This window comes from Pristiophorus japonicus, chromosome 5 (genome assembly GCF_044704955.1).
Source record: "Pristiophorus japonicus isolate sPriJap1 chromosome 5, sPriJap1.hap1, whole genome shotgun sequence".
In the NCBI taxonomy this organism is placed as follows: domain Eukaryota; kingdom Metazoa; phylum Chordata; class Chondrichthyes; family Pristiophoridae; genus Pristiophorus; species Pristiophorus japonicus.
In genome coordinates, this window is record NC_091981.1 from 303,252,579 (window position 1) to 303,278,355 (window position 25,777).

The following is a 25,777-nucleotide window of genomic DNA, read 5'->3' on the forward strand; positions in this document are numbered from 1 at the left end:
AATAACAACATAGAGATACAAAGAATGTTAGTGTTCAGAGAATGAGAGGTGATCTTATCAAAACATATAAGATCATGAGGGGGCTCGACAAGGTGAATGCAGAGAGGATATTACCACTCATAGGGGACATAGAATAAGGGGCCGCCCATTTAAAACTGAGATGAGATGAGGAGAAATTTCTTCTCTCAGAGGGTTGTAAATCTGTGCAATTCTCTGCCTCAGAGAGCTGTGGAGGCTGGGTCATTGAATATATTTAAGGCAGAGTTACACAGGTGTTTGAGCGATAAGGGAGTAAAGGGTTATGGGGAGCTGAGTCCATGATCAGATCAGCCATGATCGTAAACATAGAAAATAGGTGCAGGAGTAGGCCATTCGGCCCTTCGAGCCTGCACCACTATTCAATAAGATCATGGCTGATCATTCCCTCAGTACCCCTTTCCTGCCTTCTCTCCATACCCCTTGATTCCTTTAGCCGTAAGGGCCATATCTAACTCCCTCTTGAATATATCCAATAAACTGGCATCAATAACTCTCTGCGGCAGGGAATTCCACAGGTTAACAACTGTCTGTGAGTGAAGAAGTTTCTCCTCATCTCAGTCCTAAATGGCCTACCCCTTATCCTAAGACTGTGTCCCCTGGTTCTGGACTTCCCCAACATCGGGAACATTCTTCCCGCATCTAACCTGTCCTGTCCCATCAGAATCTTATATGTTTCTATGAGATCCCCTCTCATCCTTCTAAACTCCAATGTATAAAGGCCCAGTTGATCCAGTCTCTCCTCATATGTCAGTCCTGCCATCCCGGGAATCAGTCTGCTGAACCTTCGCTACACTCCCTCAATCGAAAGAACGTCCTTCCTCAGATTAGGAGGCCAAAACTGAACACAATATTCCAGGTGAGGCCTCACCAAGGCCCTATACAACTGTAGTAAGAACTCCCTGCTCCTATACTCAAATTCCCAAGCTATGAAGGCCAACATACCATTTGCCTTCTTCACCGCCTGCTGTACCTGTATGCCAACTTTCAATGACTGATGAACCATGACACCCAGGTCTCTTTGCACCTCCACTTTTCCTAATCTGCCGCCATTCAGATAATATTCTGCCTTCGTGTTTTTGCCCCCAAAGTGGATAACCTCACATTTATCCACATTATACTGCGTCTGCCATGCATTTGCCCACTCACCTAACCTGTCCAAGTCACCCTGCAGCCTCTTAGCATCCTCCTCACAGCTCACACCGCCACCCAGTTTAGTGTCATCTGCAAACTTGGAGATATTACACTCAGTTCCTTCATCTAAATCATTAATGTACTTGTAAAGAGCTGGGGTCCCAGCACTGAGCCCTGTGACACTCCACGAGTCACTGCCTGCAATTCTGAAAAGGATCCGTTTATCCCGACTCTCTGCTTCCTGTCTGCCAACCAGTTCTCTATCCACGTCAGTATATTACCCCCAATACCATGTGCTTTGGTTTTTCACACCAATCTCTTGTGTGGCACCTTGTCAAAAGCCTTTTGAAAGTCCAAATACACCACATCCACTGGTTCTCCCTTGTCCACTCTACTAGTTACATCCTCAAAAAATTCCAGAAGATTTGTCAAGCATGATTTCCCCTTCATAAATCCATGCTGACTTGGACCGATCCTGTCACTGCTTTCCAAATGCGCTGCTATTTCATCTTTAATGATTGATTCCAACATTTTCCCCACTACTGATGTCAGGCTAACCTGTCTATAATTACCGTTTTCTCTCTCCCTTTTTTTAAAAAAAAGTGATGTTACATTAGCTGCCCTCCAGTCCATAGGAACTGATCCAGAGTCGATAGACTGTTGGAAAATGATCACCAATGCATCCAGTATTTTAAGGGCCACTTCCTTGAGTACTCTGGGATGCAGACTATCAGGCCCCGGAGATTTATCGGGCTTCAATCCCATCAATTACCCGAACACAATTTCTCGTGTTATAAGGATATCCTTCAGTTCCTCCTTCTCACTAGATCCTCGGTCCCCTAGTATTTCCGGAAGATTATTTGTGTCTTCCTTCGTGAAAACAGAACCAAAGTATTTTATAACTGATCCGCCATTTCTTTGTTCCCCATTATAAATTCACCTGATTCTGACTGCAAAGGACCTACGTTTGTTTTCATTAATCTTTTTCTTTTCACATATGTATAGAAGCTTTTGCAGTCAGCTTTTATGTTCCCAGCAAGCTTCCTCTCGTACTCTATTTTCCCCCTCCTAATTAAACCCTTTGTCGTCCTCTGCTGAATTCTAAATTTCTCCCAGTCCTCAGGTTTGCTGCTTTTTCTGGCCAATTTATATGCCTCTTCCTTGGATTTAACATTATCCTTAATTTCCCTTGTTAGCCAAGGTGACAAGGGAAACCTTTAAGTATCACTCGCCAGTCTATTCTAGCCAATTCACGTCTCATGCCATCGAAGTTACCTTTCCCCATGTTCAGGACCCTAGTTTCTGAATTAACTGTGTCACTCTCCATCTTAATAAAGAATTCGACCATATTATGGTCACTCTTCTCCAAGGGGCCTCGCACAACAAGATTGTTAATTAGTCCTTTCTCATTACACATCACCCAGTCTAGGATGACCAGCCCTCTAGTTGGTTCCTCGACATATTGGTCTAGAAAACCATCCCTAATACACTCCAGGAAATCCTCCTCCACCACATTGCTACCAGTTTGGTTAGCCCAATCAATATGTAGATTCAAGTCGGCCATGATAACTGTTGTACCTTTATTGCATACATCCCTAATTTCTTGTTTGATGCTGTCCCCAACCTCACTACTACTGTTTGGTGGTCTGTACACAACTCCCACTAGCGTTTTCTGCCCTTTGGTATTCCGTAGCTCCACCCATACCGAATTCCGTAGCTCCACCCATACCGATTCCACATCATCCAGGCTAATGTCCTTCCCTTACGATTGCATTAATTTCCTCTTTAACCAGCAACGCCACCCCACCTCCTTTTCCTTTCTGTCTATCCTTCCTAAATGGTGAATACCCCTGGATGTTGAGTTCCCAGCCTTGGTCACCCTGGAGCCATGTCTCTGTGATGCCAATTACATCATATCCGTTAACTGCTATCTGCGCAGTTAATTCATCCACCTTATTCCGAATACTCCTCACATTGAGGCACAGAGCCTTCAGGCTTGACTTTTTAACACACTTTGCCCCTTTAGGATTTTGCTGTAATGTGGCCCTTTTTGCTTTTTGCCTTGGGTTTCTCTGCCCTCCACTTTTCCTTTTCTTCTTTCTGTTTTTTGCTTCTGCCCCCATTCTACTTCCCTCTGTCTCCCTGCATAGGTTCCCATCCCCCTGCCATATTAGTTTAACTCCTCCCCAACAGCACTAGCAAACACTCCCCCTCGGACATTGGTTCCGGTCCTGCCCAGGTGCAGACCGTCCGGTTTGTACTGGTCCCACCAACCCCAGAACTGGTTTCAATGTCCCAGGAATTTGAACCCCTCCCTCTTGCACCATTCCTCAAGCCACATATTCATCTGAGCTATCCTGCGATTCCTACTCTGACTAGCACGTGGCACTGGTAGTAATCCTGAGATTACTACTTTTGAGGTCCTACTTTTTAATTTAACTCCTAGCTCCCTAACTTCTCAGAGGATTGTAAATCTGTGAAATTCTCTGTCGCAGAGAGCTGTGGAAGTTGGGACATTGAATATATTTAAGGCAGAGGTAGAGAGACTTTTGAGCGATATGGAAGTGAAGTGTTATGGGGAGCGGGCAGGGAAGTGGAGCTGAGTCCATGATCAGATCAGCCATGATCGTATTGAACGGTGGAGCAGGCTCGAGAGGCCAAATGGCCGACTCCTGCTCCTATTTCTTGTGTTAGTCGTAATTTTCCAAAGCTCTTTAGATTGAGGAAGTGTGCTCTTGGGTTGGAAAATTCCAAATGTCACTATTATTTAAGGAGGGAAGGAGAGAGAAAACCCAGGAAACCACAGAGCTGTCAGTTTAACATGAGTTGTGGGGAAGTTTCTGAAATTTATCATCAATCATGGAGTGTCTGAGCACTTGGAGAAGAATGAGCTGATCAGGGAGAGAGTCAGCATGGATTTGTGAAGGGACGCTGGTGTCTGACCAATGTGGGTGAATTGTTTGAGGAGGTCACTAGCATGGTGGGCAGGTTAGTGTCTATGGATGTTATCTCTATTATAATGTTAACTTGCGCAGCATATAACAGCAGTGGGGTCGTGGCTCAGGAGAGGCACATCAGAGCTGGTCTCCGGTCATCCTGGTTAACCCTTGCCACTGGACCAGGACCTCGCTCTGTCAAGCCCGTGTGGTGGCTGATGTGCAGCGGTCACCCCACATTAAAACAATCCACGCACAGGCATCTTCCCCCCCCTTCAGGATGTAACTCATTGTAACATCTGTGAGCCATCTTTTTTTGTTGTGTAGAACGTCATCCTCATTACAAGGGACAGCCTAGTAGTAGTAGTATTTCTGTAATCTGCCAGAAGGCATTTGATAAGGTTGCGCACAGATTATTAGCAACAATGGGAGCGCAGGGAATTGGAGGTAACGCAACATGGACTGGTTGGGAGAAAGGAGACACAGTAGGGATAAAGGGAACATTGTCTAATTGGTGGGATGTGACAAGTGGTGTTCCCCAGCAATCTGAGCTGGGGTCTCAGCTTTTCAACATGTATATCACTGACTTGGACGAAGGAATAAAGAGTTGTATATCCAAGTTTGCAGATGACACTAAGTTAGGAGGCACAGTAATTTGTGTGGTTGGGAACAGGAAGTTACAAAGGGACGTGGGCAGACTGAGTCAGTGGGGGAAACGAGATGGAGTTCGATGTGGGCAAGTGTGAGGTCATGCACTTTGGATTTGAGGGGGACAGCCCAGCGTGTTTTTTTATAAGAAGAGACGAGGCACTGAGGGTGTATGGGCAGAGGGATTTGGGTGTTCACGTCTAGCAATGGGTAAAAGCTAGCGGACAGATACAAAACCCGATCACAGAGGTGAATGGAATGTTGCCTCCTCTCTCTCTCTCTCCCTCTCTCTCTCTCTCTCTCTCTCTCTCTCTTTCTCTCTCTCCCTCTCCCTCTCTCTCTCCCTCTCCCTCTCTCTCAGTGGAGCGGGGCTGGAATACAAAGTGAGCAAGACATGCTTCACTTCTACAGAACACTGTTAAGACGCCTCTGGGATAAAAAGAATCTCTTTCCTCTGGTGGCCAAGTTCAAAACGGCTGTGGAGGCTGGGGGCCAAATGGCTTCTCGAAACTGAGACCAATAGGTTTTCGTTGGGTGAGGTTATCAAGGGATATGCAGCAAAGACAGGAAGATGGATTGAGGTACAGATCAGTCGTGGTCTGATTGAATGCAGCGAAGGGCGCAATGGGTTTTTTAAATATCAGTGGCAAAACATTTCTCACCCCGAGGTCCGATCCCACCCCGTGTGCGTTCAACGCACTGCTATTTGAACGTCATGGAACTGTGGCTGAAGGGAGAGACTAGTCCAGTCTGTGTCTGTGGTCGTCCTGCCTGCTCTGTGCTTTCTGCCTCTAACTCTAACTCTGTCCTCGCCCTCTTTTTGAAAGGAGAGAATGCGTAGGGAGCAAGAGGAGGCCACACGTCGGCTGGAAGAGGAAGCAGAGGTGAGAGTGAAGGGGGAGTGGGGTTACTGTGTGAGTGAAGGGGGAGTGGGATTACTGTGTGAGAGAAGGGGGAGTGGGGTTACTGTGTGAGAGAAGGGGGAGTGGGGTTACTGTGTGAGAGAAGGGGGAGTGGGGTTACTGTGAGTGATGGGGGAGTGGGGTTACTGTGAGTGATGGGAGAGTGGGGTTACTGTGAGTGATGGGGGAGTGGGGTTAGTGTATGAGTGATGGAGGAGTGAGGTTACTGTGAGTGATGGGGGAGTGGGGTTACTGTGAGTGATGGGGGAGTGGGGTTACTGTGTGAGTGATGCGGGAGTTGAGTTACTGTGTGAGTGATGGAGTGGGGTTACTGTGAGTGATGGGGGAGTGGGGTTACTGTGTGAGTGATGGGGGAGTGGGGTTACTGTGAGAGTGATGGGGGAGTGGGGTTACTGTGTGTGATGGCTGAGTGGGGTCACTGTGAGTGATGGCTGAGTGGGGTCACTGTGAGTGATGGCTGAGTGGGGTCACTGTGAGTGATGGCTGAGTGGGGTCACTGTGAGTGATGGCTGAGTGGGGTCACTGTGAGTGATGGCTGAGTGGGCTCACTGAGTGATGGGGGAGTGGGGTTACTATGAGTGATGGGGGAGTGGGGTTACTGTGTGAGTGATGGGGGAGTTGAGTTACTGTGTGAGTGATGGGGGAGTGGGGTTCTTGTGTGAGTGATGTGGGAGTGGGGTTACTGTGTGAGTGATAGGGGAGTGGGGTTACTGTGAGTGATGGGGGAGTGGGGTTATTGCGTGAGTGATGGGGGAGTGGGGTTACTGTGTGAGTGATGGGGGAGTGGGGTTACTGCGTGAGTGATGGGGGAGTGGGGTGACTGTGAAAGTGATGGGGGAATGGGGTTACTGTGTGAGTGATGGGGGAGTGGGGTTACTGTGAGCGATGGGGGAGTGGGGTTACTGTGAGTGATGGGGGAGTGGGGTTACTGTGAGTGATGGGGGAGTTGGGTTACTGTGAGTGATGGGGGAGTGGGGTTACTGTGAGTGAAGTGGGAGTGGGGTTACTATGTGAGTGATGGGGGAGTGGGGTTACTGTGAGTGATGGGGGAGTGGGGTGGGGTTACTGCGCGAGTGATGGGGGAGTGGGGTTACTGCGCGAGTGATGGGGGAGTGGGGTTACTGTGAGTGATGGGGGAGTGGCGTTACTGTGTGAGTGATGGGGGAGTGGGGTTACTGTGTGAGTGATGGGTGAGTGGGGTGACTGTGTGAGTGATGGGGGAGTGGGGTTACTGTGTGAGTGATGGGTGAGTGGGGTTACTGTGTGAGTGATGGGGGAATGGGGTTACTGTGTGAGTGATGGGGGAGTGGGGTTACTGTGTGAGTGATGGGTGAGTGGGGTGACTGTGTGAGTGATGGGGGAGTGGGGTTACTGTGTGAGTGATGGGTGAGTGGGGTTACTGTGTGAGTGATGGGGGAGTGGGGTTACTGTGTGAGTGATGGGTGAGTGGGGTTACTCTGAGTGATGGAGGAGTGGGGTTACTGTGAGTGATGGGGGAGTGGGGTTACTGTGAGTGATGGGGGAGTGGGGTTACTGTGAGTGATGGGGGAGTGGGGTTACTGTGAGTGATGGGGGAGTGGGGTTACTGTGTGAGTGGTGGGGGAGTGGGGTTACTGTGTGAGTGATGGGTGAGTGGGGTTACTCTGAGTGATGGGGGAGTGGGGTTACTGTGAGTGACGGGGGAGTGGGGTTACTGTGAATGATGGGGGAGTGGGGTTACTCTGAGTGATGGGGGAGTGGGGTTACTGTGAGTGACGGGGGAGTGGGGTTACTGTGAGTGATGGGGGAGTGGGGTTACTGTGAGTGATGGGGGAGTGGGGTTACTGTGAGTGATGGGGGAGTGGGGTTACTGTGAGTGATGGGGGAGTGGGGTTACTGTGAGTGATGGGGGAGTGGGGTTACTGTGAGTGAAGTGGGAGTGGGGTTACTGTGAGTGAAGTGGGAGTGGGGTTAATGTGAGTGATGGGGGAGTGGGGTTAGTGTGTGAGTGATGGGGGAGTGGGGTTAGTGTGTGAGTGATGGGGGAGTGGGGTTACTGTGTGAGTGATGGAGGAGTGGGGTTACTGTGAGTGATGGGGGAGTGGGGTTACTGTGAGTGATGGGGGAGTGGGGTTACTGTGTGAGTGATGGGGGAGTGGGGTTACTGTGTGAGTGATGGGGGAGTGGGGTTACTGTGTGAGTGGTGGGGGAGTGGGGTTACTGTGAGTGATGGGGGAGTGGGGTTACTGTGAGTGATGGGGGAGTGGGGTTAATGTGAGTGATGGAGTGGGGTTAATGTGAGTGATGGGGGAGTGGGGTTACTGTGTGAGTGATGGGGGAGTGGGGTAACTGTGAATGATGGGGGAGTGGGGTTACTGTGAGTGATGGGTGAGTGGGGTTAGTGTATGAGTGGGGTTAGTGTATGAGTGATGGAGGAGTGGGGTTACTGTGAGTGATGGGGAAGTGGTGTTACTGTGTGAGTGATGGGGGAATGGGGTTACTGTGAGTGATGGGGGAGTGGGGTTACTGTGTGAGTGATGGGGGAGTGGGGTTACTGTGTGAGTGATGGGGGAGTGGGGTTACTGTGTGAGTGGTGGGGGAGTGGGGTTACTGTGAGTGATGGGGGAGTGGGGTTAATGTGAGTGATGGGGGAGTGGGGTTAATGTGAGTGATGGGGGAGTGGGGTTAATGTGAGTGATGGGGGAGTGGGGTTACTGTGTGAGTGATGGGTGAGTGGGGTTAGTGTATGAGTGGGGTTAGTGTATGAGTGATGGGGAAGTGGTGTTACTGTGTGAGTGATGGGGGAGTGGGGTTACTGTGTGAGTGATGGGGGAGTGGGGTTAGTGTGTGAGTGATGGGGTAGTGGGGTTAGTGTGTGAGTGATGGGGGAGTAGGGTTACTGTGAGTGATGGGGGAGTGGAGTTAGTGTGTGAATGATGGGGGAGTGGGGTTACTGTGAGTGATGGGGGAGTGGGGTTACTGTGAGTGATGGGGGAGTGGGGTTACTGTGAGTGATGGGGGAGTGGGGTTACTGTGAGTGATGGGGGAGTGGGGTTACTGTGTGAGTGATAGGGGAGTGGGGTTACTGTGAGTTATGGGGGAGTGGGGTTACTGCGTGAGTGATGAGGGAGTGGGGTAACTGTGTGAGTGATGGGGGAGTGGGGTTACTGTGAGTGATGGGAGAGTGGGGTTACTGTGAGTGATGGGGCAGTGGGGTTACTGTGTGAGTGATGGGGGAGTGGGGTTACTGTGTGAGTGATGGGGGAGTGGGGTTACTGTGAGTGATGGGGGAGTGGGGTTACTGTGAGTGACGGGGGAGTGGGATTACTGTGTGAGTGATGGGGGAGTGGGGTTACTGTGAGTGACGGGGGAATGGGGTTACTGTGTGAGTGACGGGGGAGTGGGGTTACTGTGAGTGATGGGGGAGTGGGGGCACTGTGAGTGATGGGGGAGTGGGGTTACTGTGAGTGACGGGGGAGTGGGGTTACTGTGAGTGATGGGGGAGTGGGGTTACTTTGTGAGTGATGGGGGAGTGGGTTACTGTGAGTGAAGTGGGAGTGGGTTACTGTGAGTGATGGGGGAGTGGGGTTACTGTGAGTGACGGGGGAGTGGGGTTACTGTGTGAGTGATGGGGGAGTGGGTTACTGTGAGTGATGGGGGAGTGGGGTTACTGTGAGTGACGGGGGAGTGGGGTTACTGTGTGAGTGATGGGGGAGTGGGCTTACTGTGAGTGATGGGGGAGTGGGGTTACTGTGTGAGTGATGGGGGAGTGGGTTACTGTGTGAGTGATGGGGGAGTGGGGTTACTGTGTGAGTGATGGGGGAGTAGGTTACTGTGTGAGTGATGGGGGAGTGGGGTTACTGTGAGTGATGGGGGAGTGGGGTTACTGTGTGAGTGATGGGGGAGTGGGGTTACTGTGAGTGATGGAGTCGGGTTACTGTGAGTGATGGGGGGTGAGGCACTGAGAGTGACTGGGTGTGGGGGCACTGTGAGTGATGGGGGAGTGGGCTTACTGTGAGTGATGGGGGAGTGGGGTTACTGTGTGAGTGATGGGGGAGTGGGGTTACTGTGTGAGTGATGGGGGAGTGGGGTTACTGTGAGTGATAAGGGAGTGGGGTTACTGTGAGTGACGGGGGGTGAGGCACTGAGAGTGACTGGGTGTGGGGGCACTGTGAGTGATGGGGGAGTGGGCTTACTGTGAGTGATGGGGGAGTGGGGTTACTGTGAGTGATGGGGGAGTGGGCTTACTGTGAGTGATGGGGGAGTGGGGTTACTGTGTGAGTGATGGGGGAGTGGGGTTACTGTGTGAGTGATGGGGGAGTGGGGTTACTGTGACTGATAAGGGAGTGGGGTTACTGTGAGTGATGGGGGAGTGGGGTTACTGTATGAGTGATGGGGGAGTGGGCTTACTGTGAGTGATGGGGGAGTGGGGTTACTGTGTGAGTGATGGGGGAGTGGGTTACTGTGTGAGTGATGGGGGAGTAGGTTACTGTGTGAGTGATGGGGGAGTGGGGTTACTGTGAGTGATGGGGGAGTGGGGTTACTGTGTGAGTGATGGGGGAGTGGGGTTACTGTGAGTGATGGAGTCGGGTTACTGTGAGTGATGGGGGTGAGGCACTGAGAGTGACTGGGTGTGGGGGCACTGTGAGTGATGGGGGAGTGGGCTTACTGTGAGTGATGGGGGAGTGGGGTTACTGTGAGTGATGGGGGAGTGGGGTTAATGTGAGTGATGGGGGAGTGGGCTTACTGTGAGTGATGGGGGAGTGGGGTTACTGTGTGAGTGATGGGGGAGTGGGGTTACTGTGTGAGTGATGGGGGAGTGGGGTTACTGTGACTGATAAGGGAGTGGGGTTACTGTGAGTGATGGGGGAGTGGGGTTACTGTGAGTGATGGGGGAGTGGGGTTACTGTGAGTGACGGGGGGTGAGGCACTGAGTGTGATGGGGGAGTGGGGGCACTGTGAGTGACGGGGGAGTGGGGTTACTGTGAGTGACGGGGGGTGAGGCACTGAGTGTGATGGGGGAGTGGGGGCACTGTGAGTGACGGGGGAGTGGGGTTACTGTGAGTGACGGGGGAGTGGGGGCACTGAGAGTGACTGGGTGTGGGGTTACTGTGAGTGACTGGGTGTGGGGGCACTGAGAGTGACTGGGTGTGGGGGCACTGAGAGTGACTGGGTGTGGGGGCACTGAGAGTGACTGGGTGTGGGGGCACTGAGAGTGACTGGGTGTGGGGGCACTGAGAGTGACTGGGTGTGGGGGCACTGAGAGTGACTGGGTGTGGGGTTACTGTGAGTGACTGGGTGTGGGGGCACTGAGAGTGACTGGGTGTGGGGGCACTGAGAGTGACTGGGTGTGGGGGCACTGAGAGTGACTGGGTGTGGGGGCACTGAGAGTGACTGGGTGTGGGGGCACTGAGAGTGACTGGGTGTGGGGGCACTGAGAGTGACTGGGTGTGGGGGCACTGAGAGTGACTGGGTGTGGGGGCACTGAGAGTGACTGGGTGTGGGGGCACTGAGAGTGACTGGGTGTGGGGGCACTGTGAGTCTCTGTCCTGCCTTTCCCAACGAAAGTCTCCTTTCTGCGTTCTTGTTACTGCTTTGGTTGTTTGGAGATTGGGGCACTCGGGGAGGGTGGGATTTACGTGCTCCTGTGTGGGGGGCTTCATGGAGCGGTTTCGATGTAGAGACCCCTGCATGTGGAGGATTGAGGGTAGGCATTTATCGGCCTCTGTGTGGGAAGGGTGTGATTTACAGACCCCTGTGTGGGGGGGGATCATGGGGTGTGTGGGGGGGTTGGGAGACCCCAGTGTGTGGGGGGGGGGGTTTGCAGACCCCTGTGTGGGGGGGGGGTTTAGAGACCCCTATGTGGGGGGGGTTTAGAGACCCCTGTGTGAGGGCGGGGTTTAGAGACCCCTGTGCGTGGGGGGGGGGGGGTTTTAGAGACCCCTGTGTGAGGGTGGGGTTTAGAGACCCCTGTGCGTGGGGGGGGGGGTGTTTAGAGACCCCTGTGCGTGGGGGGGGGTGTTTAAAGACCCCTGTGTGTTCGGGTTGGGAGACCCCTGTGGGGGGGGGGTTTAGAGACCCCTGTGTGGGGGTGGTTTAGAGACCCCTGTGCGTGGGGGGGAGGGGTGCTTGGAGACCCCTGGTGTTAGGGTTGGGAGACCCCTGTGTGGGGGGGGTTTGCAGACCCCTGTGTGGGGGGGGGGGGGGTTTAGAGACCCCTATGTGGGGTGTGTTTAGAGACCCCTGTGCGTGGGTGGGGTGTGTTTAGAGACCCCTGTGCGTGGGGGGGGGTGTTTGGAGACCCCTGTTTGTTTGGGTTGGGAGACCCCTGTGTGGGGTTTAGAGACCCCTGTGTGTGTGGGGGGGGGGGTTAGAGACTCCTGTTTGTTAGGGTTGGGAGACCCCTGTGTGGGGGGGGGGGTTTAGAGACCCCCGTGTGGGGGGGGTTTAGAGACCCCTGTGTGTGTGGGGGGGGGTTTAGAGACCCCTGTTTGTTAAGGTTGGGAGACCCCTGTGTGGGGGGGGGTTTAGAGACCCTTGTGTGTGGGGGAGGGTTTAGAGACCCCCGTGTGGGGGGGGTTTAGAGACCCCTGAGTGTGGGGGGGGTTTAGAGACCCCTGTGTGTGGGGGGGCGGGGTTTAGAGACCCCTGTGTGTGGGGGGGCGGGGTTTAGAGACCCTTGTGTGTGGGGGAGGGTTTAGAGACCCCCGTGTGGGGGAGGGTTTAGAGACCCCCGTGTGGGGGGGGTTTAGAGACCCCTGAGTGTGGGGGGGGTTTAGAGACCCCTGTGTGTGTGGGGGGGGTTTAGAGACCCCTGTGTGTGGGGGGGGGGGGTTTAGAGACCCCTGTGTGTGGGGGGGGTTTAGAGACCCCTGTGTGTGGGGGGGCGGGGTTTAGAGACCCCTGTGTGTGGGGGGGGTTTAGAGACCCCTGTGTGTGGGGGGGGGGGGTTTAGAGACCCCTGTGTGTGGGGGGGGTTTAGAGACCCCTGTGTGTGGGGGGGGGGTTTAGAGACCCCTGTGTGGGGGGGGGGTTTAGAGACCCCTGTGTGTGGGGGGGGGGGGGGTTTAGAGACCCCTGTGTGGGGGGGGGTTTAGAGACCCCTGTTTGTTAGGGTTGGGAGCCCCCTGTGTGGGGGGGATCGTGGGGTGTGGGGCTTTGCAGCTCCCTGTGTGTGGGGACGATCTCTCGGAGTTGGGACATTGATGTAAGACGTAGATGAAGATTCGGCTGGGCCCTGGGAGCTCTCGGATTCCTCGTGCCATGTCTCAGAGGGATTGCTCAGTCTGTAACTTGTCCCACGTTCTGTATTTCCAGTCGTCCTCACATTGCCGCCGTTGTTGTTTACAGAATTTCAGCACCGAGCCCCTGAGGATGGACTATCGGACCCTGGCAGCCTTGCCCAACAGCGGCAAACAGAGGGTTAATCGGGTAAGTGTGTGAGTGGAAAGTGCGGTGTGTGTACGGGGAGTCGATGTAAAACCAGAGCACCACACACACACACAATCACCACCGTCACACTAACTGCACCAATAGTGACACATCTCATGATATACTGCTCAGTCTCTCGTTCTCTCACCACCTTCAGAGTAAGGTCCACATGGAAAATACCCAGCCACCGTTCCCCGTCTCCACCCTCAGCCATGGCTTAGTTGTTAGCACCCTCGCCTTTGAGTCAAAAAATTGTGGCGTCAAGTCCCGCACCAGAGACTTGAGCACAAAAACCTAGGCTGACACTCCCAGTGCAGTACTGAGGGAGTGCCGCACTGTCGGAGGGGCAGTACCGAGGGAGTGCCGCACTGTCAGAGGGGCAGTACTGAGGGAGTGCCGCACTGTCGGAGGGACAGTACTGAGGGAGTGCCGCACTGTCGGAGGGGCAGTACTGAGGGAGTGCCGCACTGTCGGAGGGGCAGTACCGAGGGAGTGCCGCACTGTCAGAGGGGCAGCACTGAGGGAGTGCCGCACTGTCGGAGGGGCAGTACCGAGGGAGTGCCGCACTGTCGGAGGGACAGTACTGAGGGAGTGCCGCACTGACGGAGGGACAGTACTGTCGGAGGGACAGTACTGAGGGAGTGCCGCACTGTCGGAGGGACAGTACTGAGGGAGTGCCGCACTGTCGGAGGGACAGTACTGAGGGAGTGCCGCACTGTCGGAGGGACAGTACTGAGGGAGTGCTGCTCTGTCGGAGGGGCAGTACTGAGTGAGCGTCGCACTGTCGGAAGGGCGGTACTGAGGGAGTGCTGCACTGTCGGGGGGCAGTACTGAGGGAGTGCTGCTCTGTCGGGGGGCAGTACTGAGGGAGTGCTGCACTGTCGGAGGGACAGTACTGAGGGAGTGCTGCACTGTCGGAGGGACAGTACTGAGGGAGCGCCGCACTGTCGGAAGGGCGGTACTGAGGGAGTGCTGCTCTGTCGGGGGGCAGTACTGAGGGAGTGCTGCACTGTCGGAGGGACAGTACTGAGGGAGCGCCGCACTGTCGGAGGGGCTGTACTGAGGGAGAGTTGCACTGTCGGAGGGGCAGTACTGAGGGAGTGTTGCTCTGTCGGAGGGGCAGTACTGAGGGAGCACCGCACTGTCGGAGGGGCAGTACTGAGGGAGCGCCGCACTGTCGGAGGGGCTGTACTGAGGGAGAGTTGCACTGTCGGAGGGGCAGTACTGAGGGAGTGTTGCTCTGTCGGAGGGGCAGTACTGAGGGAGCGCCGCACTGTCGGAGGGGCAGTACTGAGGGAGCGCCGCACTGTCGGAGGGACAGTACTGAGGGAGTGCTGCACTGTCGGAGGGGCAGTACTGAGGGAGCGCCGCACTGTCGGAGGGGCAGTACTGAGGGAGTGCCGCACTGTCGGAGAGGCAGTACTGAGGGAGCGCCGCACTGTCGGAGGGGCAGTACTGAGGGAGCGCCGCACTGTTGGAGCGGCAGTGCTGAGGGACTTTTGGTTGTTATCTACCAAAATTCTCTGGATTCTGGGGAGGTATCAGCAGATTGGAAAACCGCAAATATAACGCCCCTATTTAAAAAAAGGAGGCAGACAAAAAGCAGGAAACTATCGACCAGTTGGCCTAACATCTGTGGTTGGGAAAATGCTGGAGTCCATTATTAAAGAAGCAGTAGCAGGACATTTGGAAAAGCAAATTTCAGTCAGGCAGAGTCAGTATGGATTTATGAAGGGGAAGTCATGTTTGACAATTTGCTGGAATTCTTTCAGGATGTAACAAACAGGGTGGATAAGGGGGAACCAGTGGATGTGGTGTATTTGGATTTCCAGAAGGCATTTGACAAGGTGCCACATAAGAGGTTACTGCACAAGATAAAAGTTCACGGGGTTGGGGGTAATATATTAACATGGATAGAGGATTGGCTAACTAACAGAAAACAGAGAGTCGGGATAAATGGCTCATTTCCCAGTTGGCAAACAGTGACTCGTGGGTTGCAGCAGGGATCGGTGCTGGGTCCTCAACTATTTACAATCTATATTAACGACTTGGATGTAGGGACCGAGTGTAATGTAGCCAAGTTTGCTGATGATACAAAGATGGGTGGGAAAGCAATTGTGAGGAGGACACAAAAAATCTACAAAGGGATATGGTCAGGCTCAGTGAGTGGGCAAATATTTGGCAGCTGGAGTATAATGTGGGAAAATGTGAGGTTATCCACTTTGGCAGAAATAATAGAAAAGCAAATTATAATTTAAATGGAGAAAAATTGCAAAGTGCTGCAGTACAGAGGGACCTGGGGGTCCTTGTGCATGAAACACAAAGTGAGTATGTAGGTACAGCAAGTGATCAGGAAGGCAAATGGAATGTTGGCCTTTATTGCAAAGGGGGATAGAGTATAAAAGCAGAGAAGTCCTGCTGCAACTGTACAGGGTATTGGTGAGGCCACACCTGGAGTACTGCGTACAGTTTTGGAAGGATAGACTTGCATTAGAGGCTGTTCAGAGAAGGTTCACTCGGTTGATTCCGGGGATGAGGGGGTTGACTAATGAGGAAAGGTTGAGTAGGTTGGGCCTCTACTCATTGGAATTCAGAAGAATGAGAGGTGATCTTATCGAAACATATAATATAATGAGGGGGCTCGACAAGGTGGATGCAGAGAGGATATTACCACTCATAGGGGAAACTAAAACTCGGGGATATAGTCCCAGAATAAGGGGCCGCCCATTTAATACTGAGATGAGGAGGAATTTCTTCTCTCAGAGGGTTGTAAATCTGTGGAATTCTCTGCCCCAGAGAGCTGTGGAAGCTGGGTCATTGAATATATTTAAGGCGGAGATAGATTTTTGAGTGATAAGGGAGTAAAGGGTTATGGGGAGTGGGCAGGGAAGTGGAGCTGAGTCCATGATCGGATCAGCCATGATCTTATTGAATGGCGGCAGGCTCGAGGGGCCAAATGGCTGACTCCTGCTCCTATTTCTTATGGACTGAGGGAGTGCTGCACTGTCGGAGGGGCAGTACTGAGGGAGTGCCGCACTGTCGGAGGGGCAGTACTGAGGGAGTGCCGCACTGTCGGAGGGGCAGTACTGAGGGAGTGCCGCACTGTCGGAGGGGCATTACTGAGGGAGTGCCGCACTGTCGGAGGGGCAGTACTGAGGGAGTGCCGCACTGTCGGAGGGGCAGTACTGAGGGAGTGCCGCACTGTCGGAGGGGCAGTACTGAGGGAGTGCCACACTGTCGGAGAGGCAGTACTGAGGGAGTGCCACACTGTCGGAGAGGCAGTACTGAGGGAGTGCCGCACTGTCAGAGGGGCAGTACTGAGGGAGTGCTGCACTGTCGGAGGGGCAGTACTGAGGGAGCATTGCACTGTCGGAGGGGCAGTACTGAGGGAGTGCCGCACTGTCAGAGGGGCAGTACTGAGGGAGGGCAGTACTGAGGGAGTGCCGCACTGTCGGAGGGGCAGTACTGAGGGAGTGCTGCACTGTCGGAGGGGCAGTACTGAGGGAGTGCCACACTGTCGGAGGGGCAGTACTGAGGGAGTGCCGCACTGTCGGAGGGGCAGTACTGAGGGAGTGCCACACTGTCGGAGAGGCAGTACTGAGGGAGTGCCGCACTGTCGGAGAGGCAGTACTGAGGGAGTGCCGCACTGTCGGAGGGGCAGTACTGAGGGAGTGCAGCACTGTCGGAGGGGCAGCACGAGCGAATCGAAAAACTAGGACTGTAGATAGGGTTTTAAACTAAATAGTAGGGGGAGGCGGGTGGGAGTTCAGCTGAGGAGAAATGTAGAAAGTTAAAGAGAAAGGACAAGGCATTGGTGCAGGGTAGCGATAGGGGTAATGATAACCAGAGTGTGACCGAGCGTATAAACAGGGCAAGTCGGGTCAGAGCAGAGAAAATGGTAAAAAGACTAAATTAAAAGCTTTGTATCTGAATGCACGCAGCATTTGTAACAAGATAGATGAATTGACGGCACAAATAGAAATAAGTGGGTCTGATCTGATAACCATTACAGAGACGTGGTTGCAAGGTGACCAAGGCTGGGAACTAAATGTTCCAGGGTACTTGACGTTTCGAAAAGACAGGCAGAATGATGAAGGAGGAGTGGAACGTAACCCTGATAATAAAGGATGACAGAAGGACAGTCGAGAGAAAGGATCTTTGCTCGGAGGATCAGGAAGTAGAATGAGTGTGGGTGGAGGTAAGGAATAACAACAGGCAGAAAACACCGGTGGGAGTGGTATATAGGCCCTCTAACAGTAGCTGTACCGTTGGACAGAATATTAATCAAGAAGTATTAGGAGCTTGTAACAAAGGTAATGCAATAATCATGGGGGACTTTAATCTTCATACAGACTGAACAAATCAAATTGGCAAAGGTAGTCTGGAGGATGAGTTCATGGAATGCATTCGGGACAGTTTCCGAGGACAATACGTCATGAAACCAACCAGGGAACAGGCTATTTTAGAACTTATATTGTTTAATGAGCCAGGGTTAATTAGCAATATCATAGTAAAGGATCCTCTGGGGTAGAGTGATCATAATATGATAGAATTTCACATTACGTTTGAGAGTGACTTGCCCTAAGTCCGAAACTACAATCTGAAACTGAAATAAAGCCAATTACATAGATACGAAGGACGAGTTGGCCAAGGTAGATTGGAAAAATAGATTAAAAGGTATGGCAGTAGATAAACAGTGGCTGGCATTTAAAGAAATATTTCATCATTCTCAATAAAAATACATTCCATTGAGAAACAAAAACTACAGGGAAAGTGATCCATTGGTGGCTAACTAAAGGAGTTAAAGAATGCAGAGAGGATATTTCCCCTCGAGGGGGAATCTCGAACTAGGGGGCATAGTCTCAGAATAAGGGGCCGCCCATTTAAAACTGAGCTGAGGAGAAATTTCTTCTCTCTGAGGGTTGTAAATCTGTGGAATTCGCTGCCCCAGGGAGCTCTGGAGGCTGGGTCATTGAATATATTTAAGGCGGAGATAGACAGATTTTTGAGTGATATCATCATAGGTGGTCCCACAAATGAGGATGACTTGCTTCCACGAGAGTTCACAGATGTTTCAACGAAGGACCCGATGTTCCAGTCCTGAGCTCCAGTTGAGGGGGTGGAAGATGCCCTGTGCGTGGATTTATTTAATGTGGGGTGACCGTTGCACACCAGCCACCACACGGGCTTGACAGAGCGAGGTCTTGGTCCAGTGGCAAGGATTAACCAGGACATAGAAACATAGAAACATAGAAAATAGATGCAGGAGCAGGCCATTCGGCCCTTCTAGCCTGCACCGCCCTTCAATGAGTTCATGGCTGAACATTCAACTTCAGTACCCCATTCCTGCTTTCTCGCCATACCCCTTGATCCCCCGAGTAGTAAGGACCTCATCTAACTCCTTTTTGAATATATTTAGTGAATTGGCCTCAACAACTGGGCTGGAGACCTGCTCTGCTGCACGGACCGAGTGCGCACGTATCGCAGTGCGGGCTGGTCCGTGCTGACCCTGGGCCTTCGGCTCTTCTGGGCCCCGAACCCTCATTCGCTGCACCTCCGCCCCGATGTTCCAGGGCCTGGCCCTCCAGCTCTATTTATAGCCCCGACCTGCGGTGGTGTTCTTACACAGGTCGGGGCGGCCCATGATGTATGTAATATATAATCTTCTGGTGGCTACCATATGAGGTCCACAGCTGACACCCATTCAATTAAAAGCACAACACTAGCTAAGGAGGTTCAGTTGTGAGGATGCATAAGAAGTCAATCATTGGGAACTATGAAGGTGGCTTTTGCCACTAGACCCAATATTCGTTTGCTGGGATTCAGAATTCTTCCAATAAAGGAGATATTCTGGAACAGCCAGATGTCGTGCTCTACGTGGGGTCCAATGACATAGGAAGGAAAAGGGTTCTGCAATCAGAATTTCAGGAGCTCGGGAGGAAACGAAAGAGCAGGTCCTCCAAAAGTAGTAATCTCTGGATTACTCCATGTCATGTGTAGGATAAGACAGGTTGAGTGATAAGGGAGTGAAGGGTTATGGGGAGCGGGCAGGGAAGTGGAGCTGAGTCCATGATTGGATCAACCATGATCGTATTCAATGGCAGAGCAGGCTCGAGGGGCCGAATGGCCTACTCCTCCGATTTCTTATGTTCTTAAGGATAGCATTAGATTGAAAGAAGAAGCTTATAATGTTGTGAAGAATAGCAGTAAGCCTGAGGATTGGGAGAGCTTCAGAAACCAGCAAAGGGTGACCAAAGAATTGATAAAATGGGAAAAATAGACTGAGAGAAAACGAGTAAGAAATATAAAAACAGATTGTAAGAGCTTCTACAAGTATGTAAGAAGGAAGAGAGTCGCAAAAGTAAAAGTTGGTCCCTTAGCGGATGAGGTAGGAGAAATTATTATGGGGAATATGGAAATGGCAGAAACATTAAACAAATATTTTGTATCTGTCTTCACAGGAGAAGATGCACAACACGTACCTAAAATGGTAGGGAACCAAGGGTCTAGTGAGGGTGAGGAACTTAATGTAATTAATATCAGTAGAGAAACTAATGGGACTAAAAGCCACCAAATCCCCTGGACCTGACGGCCTACATCCTCAGGTCCTAAAAGAGGTGGCTGCAGAGATAGTGGATGCATTGGTTGTCATCTTCCAAAATTCCCCAGATTCTAGAACGGTTCCAGCGGATTGGAAGGCAGCAAATGTAACCCCGCTATTCAAGAAAGGAGGGAGAGAGAAAACAGGGAACCACAGGTCAGTTAGCCTGACATCAGTCGTCGGGAAAATGTTGGAATCCATTGTTAAGGAAGTGGTATCAGAGCACTTGGAAAATCATAACTTGATCAGGCAGATTCAACATAGTTTTATGAAAGGGAAAAGCACATAGGATTGGGAATAATGTATTGGCATGGATTGAAAATTGGTTAACTGGCAGGAAACAGAGAGTAGGAATAAACGGGTCTTTTTCAGGGTAGCGGGCAGTGGGGTACCCCAGGGATCAGTGCTGGGGCCCCAGCTATTCACAATATATATAAATGATTTAGATGAGGGAACCAAATGTAATATTTCCAAGTTTGCTGACGACACAAAACTAGGTGGGATTGTGAGTTGTGAGGCGGATGGAAAGATGCTGCAAGGTGATTTAGATAGATTGAGAGAGTGGGCAAACACATGGCAAATGCAGTATAACGTGGATAAATGTGAAGTTATCCACTTTGGTCGGAAAAACATAAGGACAAAGTATTATTTAAATGGTGATGGCTTGGGAAGTGTCGATGTACAGAGGGACCTTGTACACCAGTCATTGAAAGCTAACATGGTGCAGCAAGCAGTTAGGAAGGTAAATGGTATGTTGGTCTTCATTGCAAGAGGATTTGAGTACAGGAGCAAGGATGTCTTACTCCAGTTATACAGGGCCTTGGTGAGACCGCACTTGGAGTATTGTGTGCAGTTTTGGTCTCCTTACCGAAGAAAGGATATACTTACCATAGAGGGAGTGCAGCGAAGGTTCACCAGACTGATTCCTGGGATGGCAGGACTGTCGTATGAGGAGAGATTGGGTCGACTAGGCCTGTATTCACTGGAGTTTAGAAGAATGAGAGGGGATCTCATTGAAACGTATAAAATTCTGACGGAGCTGGACAGACTGGATGCGGGGAGGATGTTTCCCCGGGGCTGGGACGTTTAGAACAAGGGGTCACAGTCTCAGGATATGGGGTAGGAAATTTAGGACCGAGATGAGGAGAAATGTTTTCACTCAGAGGGTGGTGAACCTGTGGAATTCTCTACCACAGAAGGCTGTGGAGGCCAAGTCACTGAATATATTTAAGAGGGAGATAGATAGATTTCTAGACACAAAAGTCATCAAGGGGTATGGGGAAAAAGCGGGAATATGGTGTTGAAATAGAGGATCAGCCTTGATCATATTGAATGGCGGTGCAGGCTCGAAGAGCCTACTTACTGCTCCTATTTTCTATGTTTCTATGTTAAATCGTGTTTGACCAATTTATTCGTGTTTTGAGGCTGTAACGAGCAGGCTGGATAAAGGGCAACAAGTCGATGTAGTATATCTACATTTCCAAAAGGCAATCGATAAGGTGCCACATAAAAGGTTATTACACAAGATAAGGGCTCATGGTTTTGGAGGTAATGTACGAGCATGGATAGAGGATTGGTTAACGGACAGAAAACAGAGAGTAGGAATAAACGGGTCTTTTTCAGGTTGGCAGGCTGTAACTAGTGGGGTGCCGCAGGGATCAGTGCTGGGGCCCCAGCTATTTGCAATCTATATCAATGACCCAGATGAAGGGACCGCGTGTAATGTATCCACGTTTGCTGATGATACAATGCTAGGAGGAGAACACAAAGCATCTGCAAAGGGATATAGACAGACTGAGTGAGTGGGCAGTAAGGTGGCAGATGCCGTATAATGTAAGGAAATAATAACATTTATTTATCTAGCGCCTTTAACGTAGCGAAACATCCCAAGGCGCTTCACAGAAGTGTTACAGAACAAGACAGATAAATTTGACACCGAGCCATAAAAGAAAAATTAAGGCAAATGACTAAATGCTTGGTTAAAGAGGTAGGTTTTAAGGAGTGTCTGAAAGAAGGAAAGAGAGGTAGCGAGATGGAGAGACAGGGAGGGAGTTCCAGAGCTTAGGCCCCAGGCAGCTGAAGGCACGACCACCGATGGTTGAGCAGTTCTAATGAGGGATGTTCAAGAGGGCAGAATTTGAGGAGTGCAGATATCTTGTGGGGTTGTGAGGCTGAAAAAGATTACAGAGATAGGGAGGGTAAGGCCATGGAGTGATTTGTAAACAAGGATGAGAATTTTGAAATCGAGGCGTTGTTTAACCGGGAGACAATGTAGGTCAGAAAGCGCAGGGGTGATGGGTGAGCGGGACTCGGTGCGAGTTAGTACACGGGCTGCTGAGTTTTGGATGGCTTCAAGTTTACATAGTGTGGAAGGCCGGCCAGGAGTGAATTGGAGTAGTTGAATCTAGAGGTAACAAAGGCCTGAATGAGCGGAGGAGCGGAGGCGGGCGATATTATGGAGGTGGAAAAAGGCGGTTTTAGTTATGCTGTGGATATGTGGCCAGACACTCATTTCCGAGTCAAATATGACACCAAGGTTGTGAACAGTCTGGTTCACCCTCAGATTGATACGAGGGAAAGAGATGGAGTCAGTGGCTAGGGAACGGAGTTTGTGACGGGGACCGAAAACAGTGACTTCGGTCTTCCCAATATTTAATTGGAAAAAATTTCTGCTCATCCAGAACTGGATGTCGACAAGCAGTCTGACAATTTTGAGACTGGAGGGGGGCGTCGAGCGAAGTGGTGGAGAGATAGAGCTGGGTGTCATCAGCCTACATGTGTGCGGGAAGTGTGTCTACCTGCAGCTCCTGATGGACTGCGTTGCGGAACTGGAGCTGCAGGTGGATGAACTCTGGAGCATCCACGATGCTGAGAATGACGTGAATAAAATGTTTAGCGAGTTGATCTTCCCGAAGGTAAAGGGTCCACAGCCAGATAGGGAATGGGTGACCAATAGGAAGAGCAGTGCAAGGAAGGTAGTGCAGAGGTCCTCTGCGGTCATCCCCCTGCAAAACAGATACATCGCTTTGGGTACTGTTGAAGGGGATGACTCATCAGGGGAGAGCAGCAGCAGTCAAGTTCATGGCACCGTGGCTGGCTCTGCTGCACAGGAGGGCAGGAAAAAGAGTGGGAGAGCAATAGTGATAGGGGATTCAATGGTGAGGGGAATAGATAGGCGTTTCTGCAGCCGCAACCGAGACTCCAGGATGGTATGTTGTCTCCCTGGAGCAAAGGTCAAGGATGTCTCGGAGCGGGTGCAGGACATTCTGAAAAGAGAGGGTGAACAGCCAGTTGTCGTGGTGCATATAGGTACCAATGACATCGGTAAAAAACGGGATGAGATCCTACGAGACGAATTTAGGGAGCTAGGAGTTAAATTAAAAAGTAGGACCTCAAAAGTAGTAATCTCAGGATTACTACCACTGCCACGTGCTAGTCAGAGTAGGAATCGCAGGATAGCTCAGATGAATACGTGGCTTGAGCAGTGGTGCAAAAGGCAGGGATTCAAATTCCTGGGACATTGGAACCGGTTCTGGGGAGGTGGGACCTGGGCAGGATCGGAACCAATGTCCTAGGGGGAGTGTTTGCTAGTGCTGTTGGGGAGGAGTTCAACTAATATGGCAGGGGAATGGGAACCTATGCAGGAAGACAGAGGGAAATAGAAGAGGGGCAGAAGCAAAAGATAGAAAGGAGAATAGTGAAAGTAGAGGGCAGAGAAACCCAAGGCAAAAAGCAAAAAGGGCCACATTACAGCAAGATTCAAAAGGGCAAAGTGTGTTAAAAAGACAAGCCTAAAGGCTCTGTGCCTCAATGTGAGGAGTATTCGGAATAAGGTGGATGAATTAACTGCGCAGATAGCAGTTAACGGATATGATGTGATTGGCATCACGGAGACATGGCTCCAGGGTGACCAAGGCTGGGAACTCAACATCCAGGGGTATTCAACATTTAGGAACGATAGACAGAAAGGAAAAGGAGGCGGGGTGGCATTGCTGGTTAAAGAGGCAATTAATGCAATAGTAAGGAAGGACATTAGCCTGGATGATGTGGAATCGGTATGGATGGAGCTGCGGAATTCCAAAGGGCAGAAAACGCAAGTGGGAGTTGTGCACAGACCACCAAATAGTAGTAGTGAGGTTGGGGACAGCATCAAACAAGAAATAAGGGATGTGTGCAATAAAGGTACAGCAGTAATCATGGGTGGAGGAGGATTTCCTGGAGTGTATTAGGGATGATTTTCTAGACCAATATGTCGAGGAACCAACCAGGGAGCTGGCCATCCTAGACTGGCTGATGTGTAATGAGAAGGGACTAATTAGCAATCTTGTTGTACAAGGCCCCTTGGGGAAAAGTGACCATAATATGGTAGAATTCTTTATTAAGATGTAGAGTGACAAAGTTAATTCGGAAACTAGGGTCCTGAACTTAAGGAAAGGTAACTTCGATGGTACGAGGTGTGAATTGGCTAGAATAGACTGGCAGAGGATACTTAAAGGGTTGACGGTGGATAAACAAGAACAAACATTTAAAGATCACATGGATGAACTTCAGCAATTGTACATCTCTGTCTGGAGTAAAAATAAAATTGGGAAGGTGGCTTAACCATGGCTAACAAGGGAAATTAAGGATAGTGTTAAAACCAAGGACGAGGCATATAAATTGGCCAGAAAAAGCAGCAAACCTGAGGACTGGGAGAAATTTAGATTTCAACAGAGGAGGACTAAGGGTTTAATTAAGAAGGGGAAAATAGAGTACGAGAAGAAGCTAGCAGGGAACATAAAAACTGACTGCAAAAGATTCTATAAATATGTGAAGAGAAAAAGATTAGTAAAGACAAACGTAGGTCCCTTGCAGTCGGATTCAGGTGAATTTATAATGGGGAACAAAGAAATGGCAGACCAATTGAACCAATACTTCGGTTCTGTCTTCACGAAGGAAGATACAAATAACCTTCCGAATGTACTAGGGGACAGTGGGTCTAGTGAGAAGGAGGAACTGAAGGATATCCTTATTAGACAGGAAATTGTGTTAGGGAAATTGATGGGATTAAAGGCCGATAAATCCCTGGGGCCTGATAGTCTGCATCTCAGAGTATTTAAGGAAGTGGCCCGAGAAATAGTGGATGCATTGGTGATCATTTTCCAACAGTCTATCGACTCTGGATAAGTTCCTATGGACTGGAGGGTAGCTAATGTAACACCACTTTTTAAAAAAGGAGGGACAGAGAAAACGGGTAATTATAGACCAGTTAGCCTGACATCAGTAGTGGGGAAAATGTTGGAATCAATCATTAAGGATGAAATAGCAGCGCATTTGGAAAGCAGTGACAGGATCGGACCAAGTCAGCATGGATTTATGAAAGGGAAATCATGCTTGACGAATCTTCTGGAATTTTTTGAGGATGTAGCTAGCAGAGTGGACAAGGGAGAACCAGTGGATGTGGTGTATTTGGAATTTCGAAAGGCTTTTGACAACGTCCCGTGCAAGAGATTGGTGTGAAAAATCAAAGCACATGGTATTGGGGGTAATATACTGACGTGGATAGAGAACTGGTTGGCAGACAGGAAGCAGAGAGTCGGGATAAACGGGTCCTTTTCAGAATGGCAGGCAGTGACTAGTGGAGTACCGCAGGGCTCAGTGCTGGGACCCCAGCTCTTTTCAATATACATTAACTATTTGGATGAAGGAATTGAGTGTAATATCTCCAAGTTTGCAGGTGACACTAAGCTGGGTAGTGGTGTGAGCTGTGAGGAGGACGCTAAGGGGCTGCAGGGTGACTTGGACAGGTTAGGTGAGTGGGCAAATACATGGCAGATGCAGTATAATGTGAATTAATGTGAGGTTATCCATTTTGGGGGCAAAAACACAAAGGCAGAATATTATAGGAAAAGGGGAGGTGCAACGAGACCTGGGTGTCATGGTTCATCAGTCACTAAAAGTTGGCATGCAGGTACAGCAGGCGGTGAAGAAGGCAAATGGTATGTTGGCCTTCATAGCTAGGGGATTTGAGTATAGGAGCAGGGAGGTCTTACTGCAGTTGTACAGGGCCTTGGTGAGGCCTCACCTGGAGTATTGTGTTCAGTTTTGGT

At 50.8% G+C, this 25,777-nt stretch overlaps 1 protein-coding gene across 1 annotated transcript in view; it reads left to right on the forward strand.

The window, feature by feature from the left end:
- The window catches only part of scrib (scribble planar cell polarity protein), a 271,485-nt gene that overhangs the window by 175,624 nt on the left and 70,084 nt on the right, over positions 1–25,777 (forward strand). Inside the window, exons 28-31 of the mRNA XM_070880275.1 lie at positions 5,582–5,638; positions 13,007–13,087; positions 17,100–17,114; positions 18,914–19,052. Coding sequence (XP_070736376.1) covers positions 5,582–5,638; positions 13,007–13,087; positions 17,100–17,114; positions 18,914–19,052 — 292 coding nt within the window. The remainder of the gene's footprint in view (positions 1–5,581; positions 5,639–13,006; positions 13,088–17,099; positions 17,115–18,913; positions 19,053–25,777) is intronic.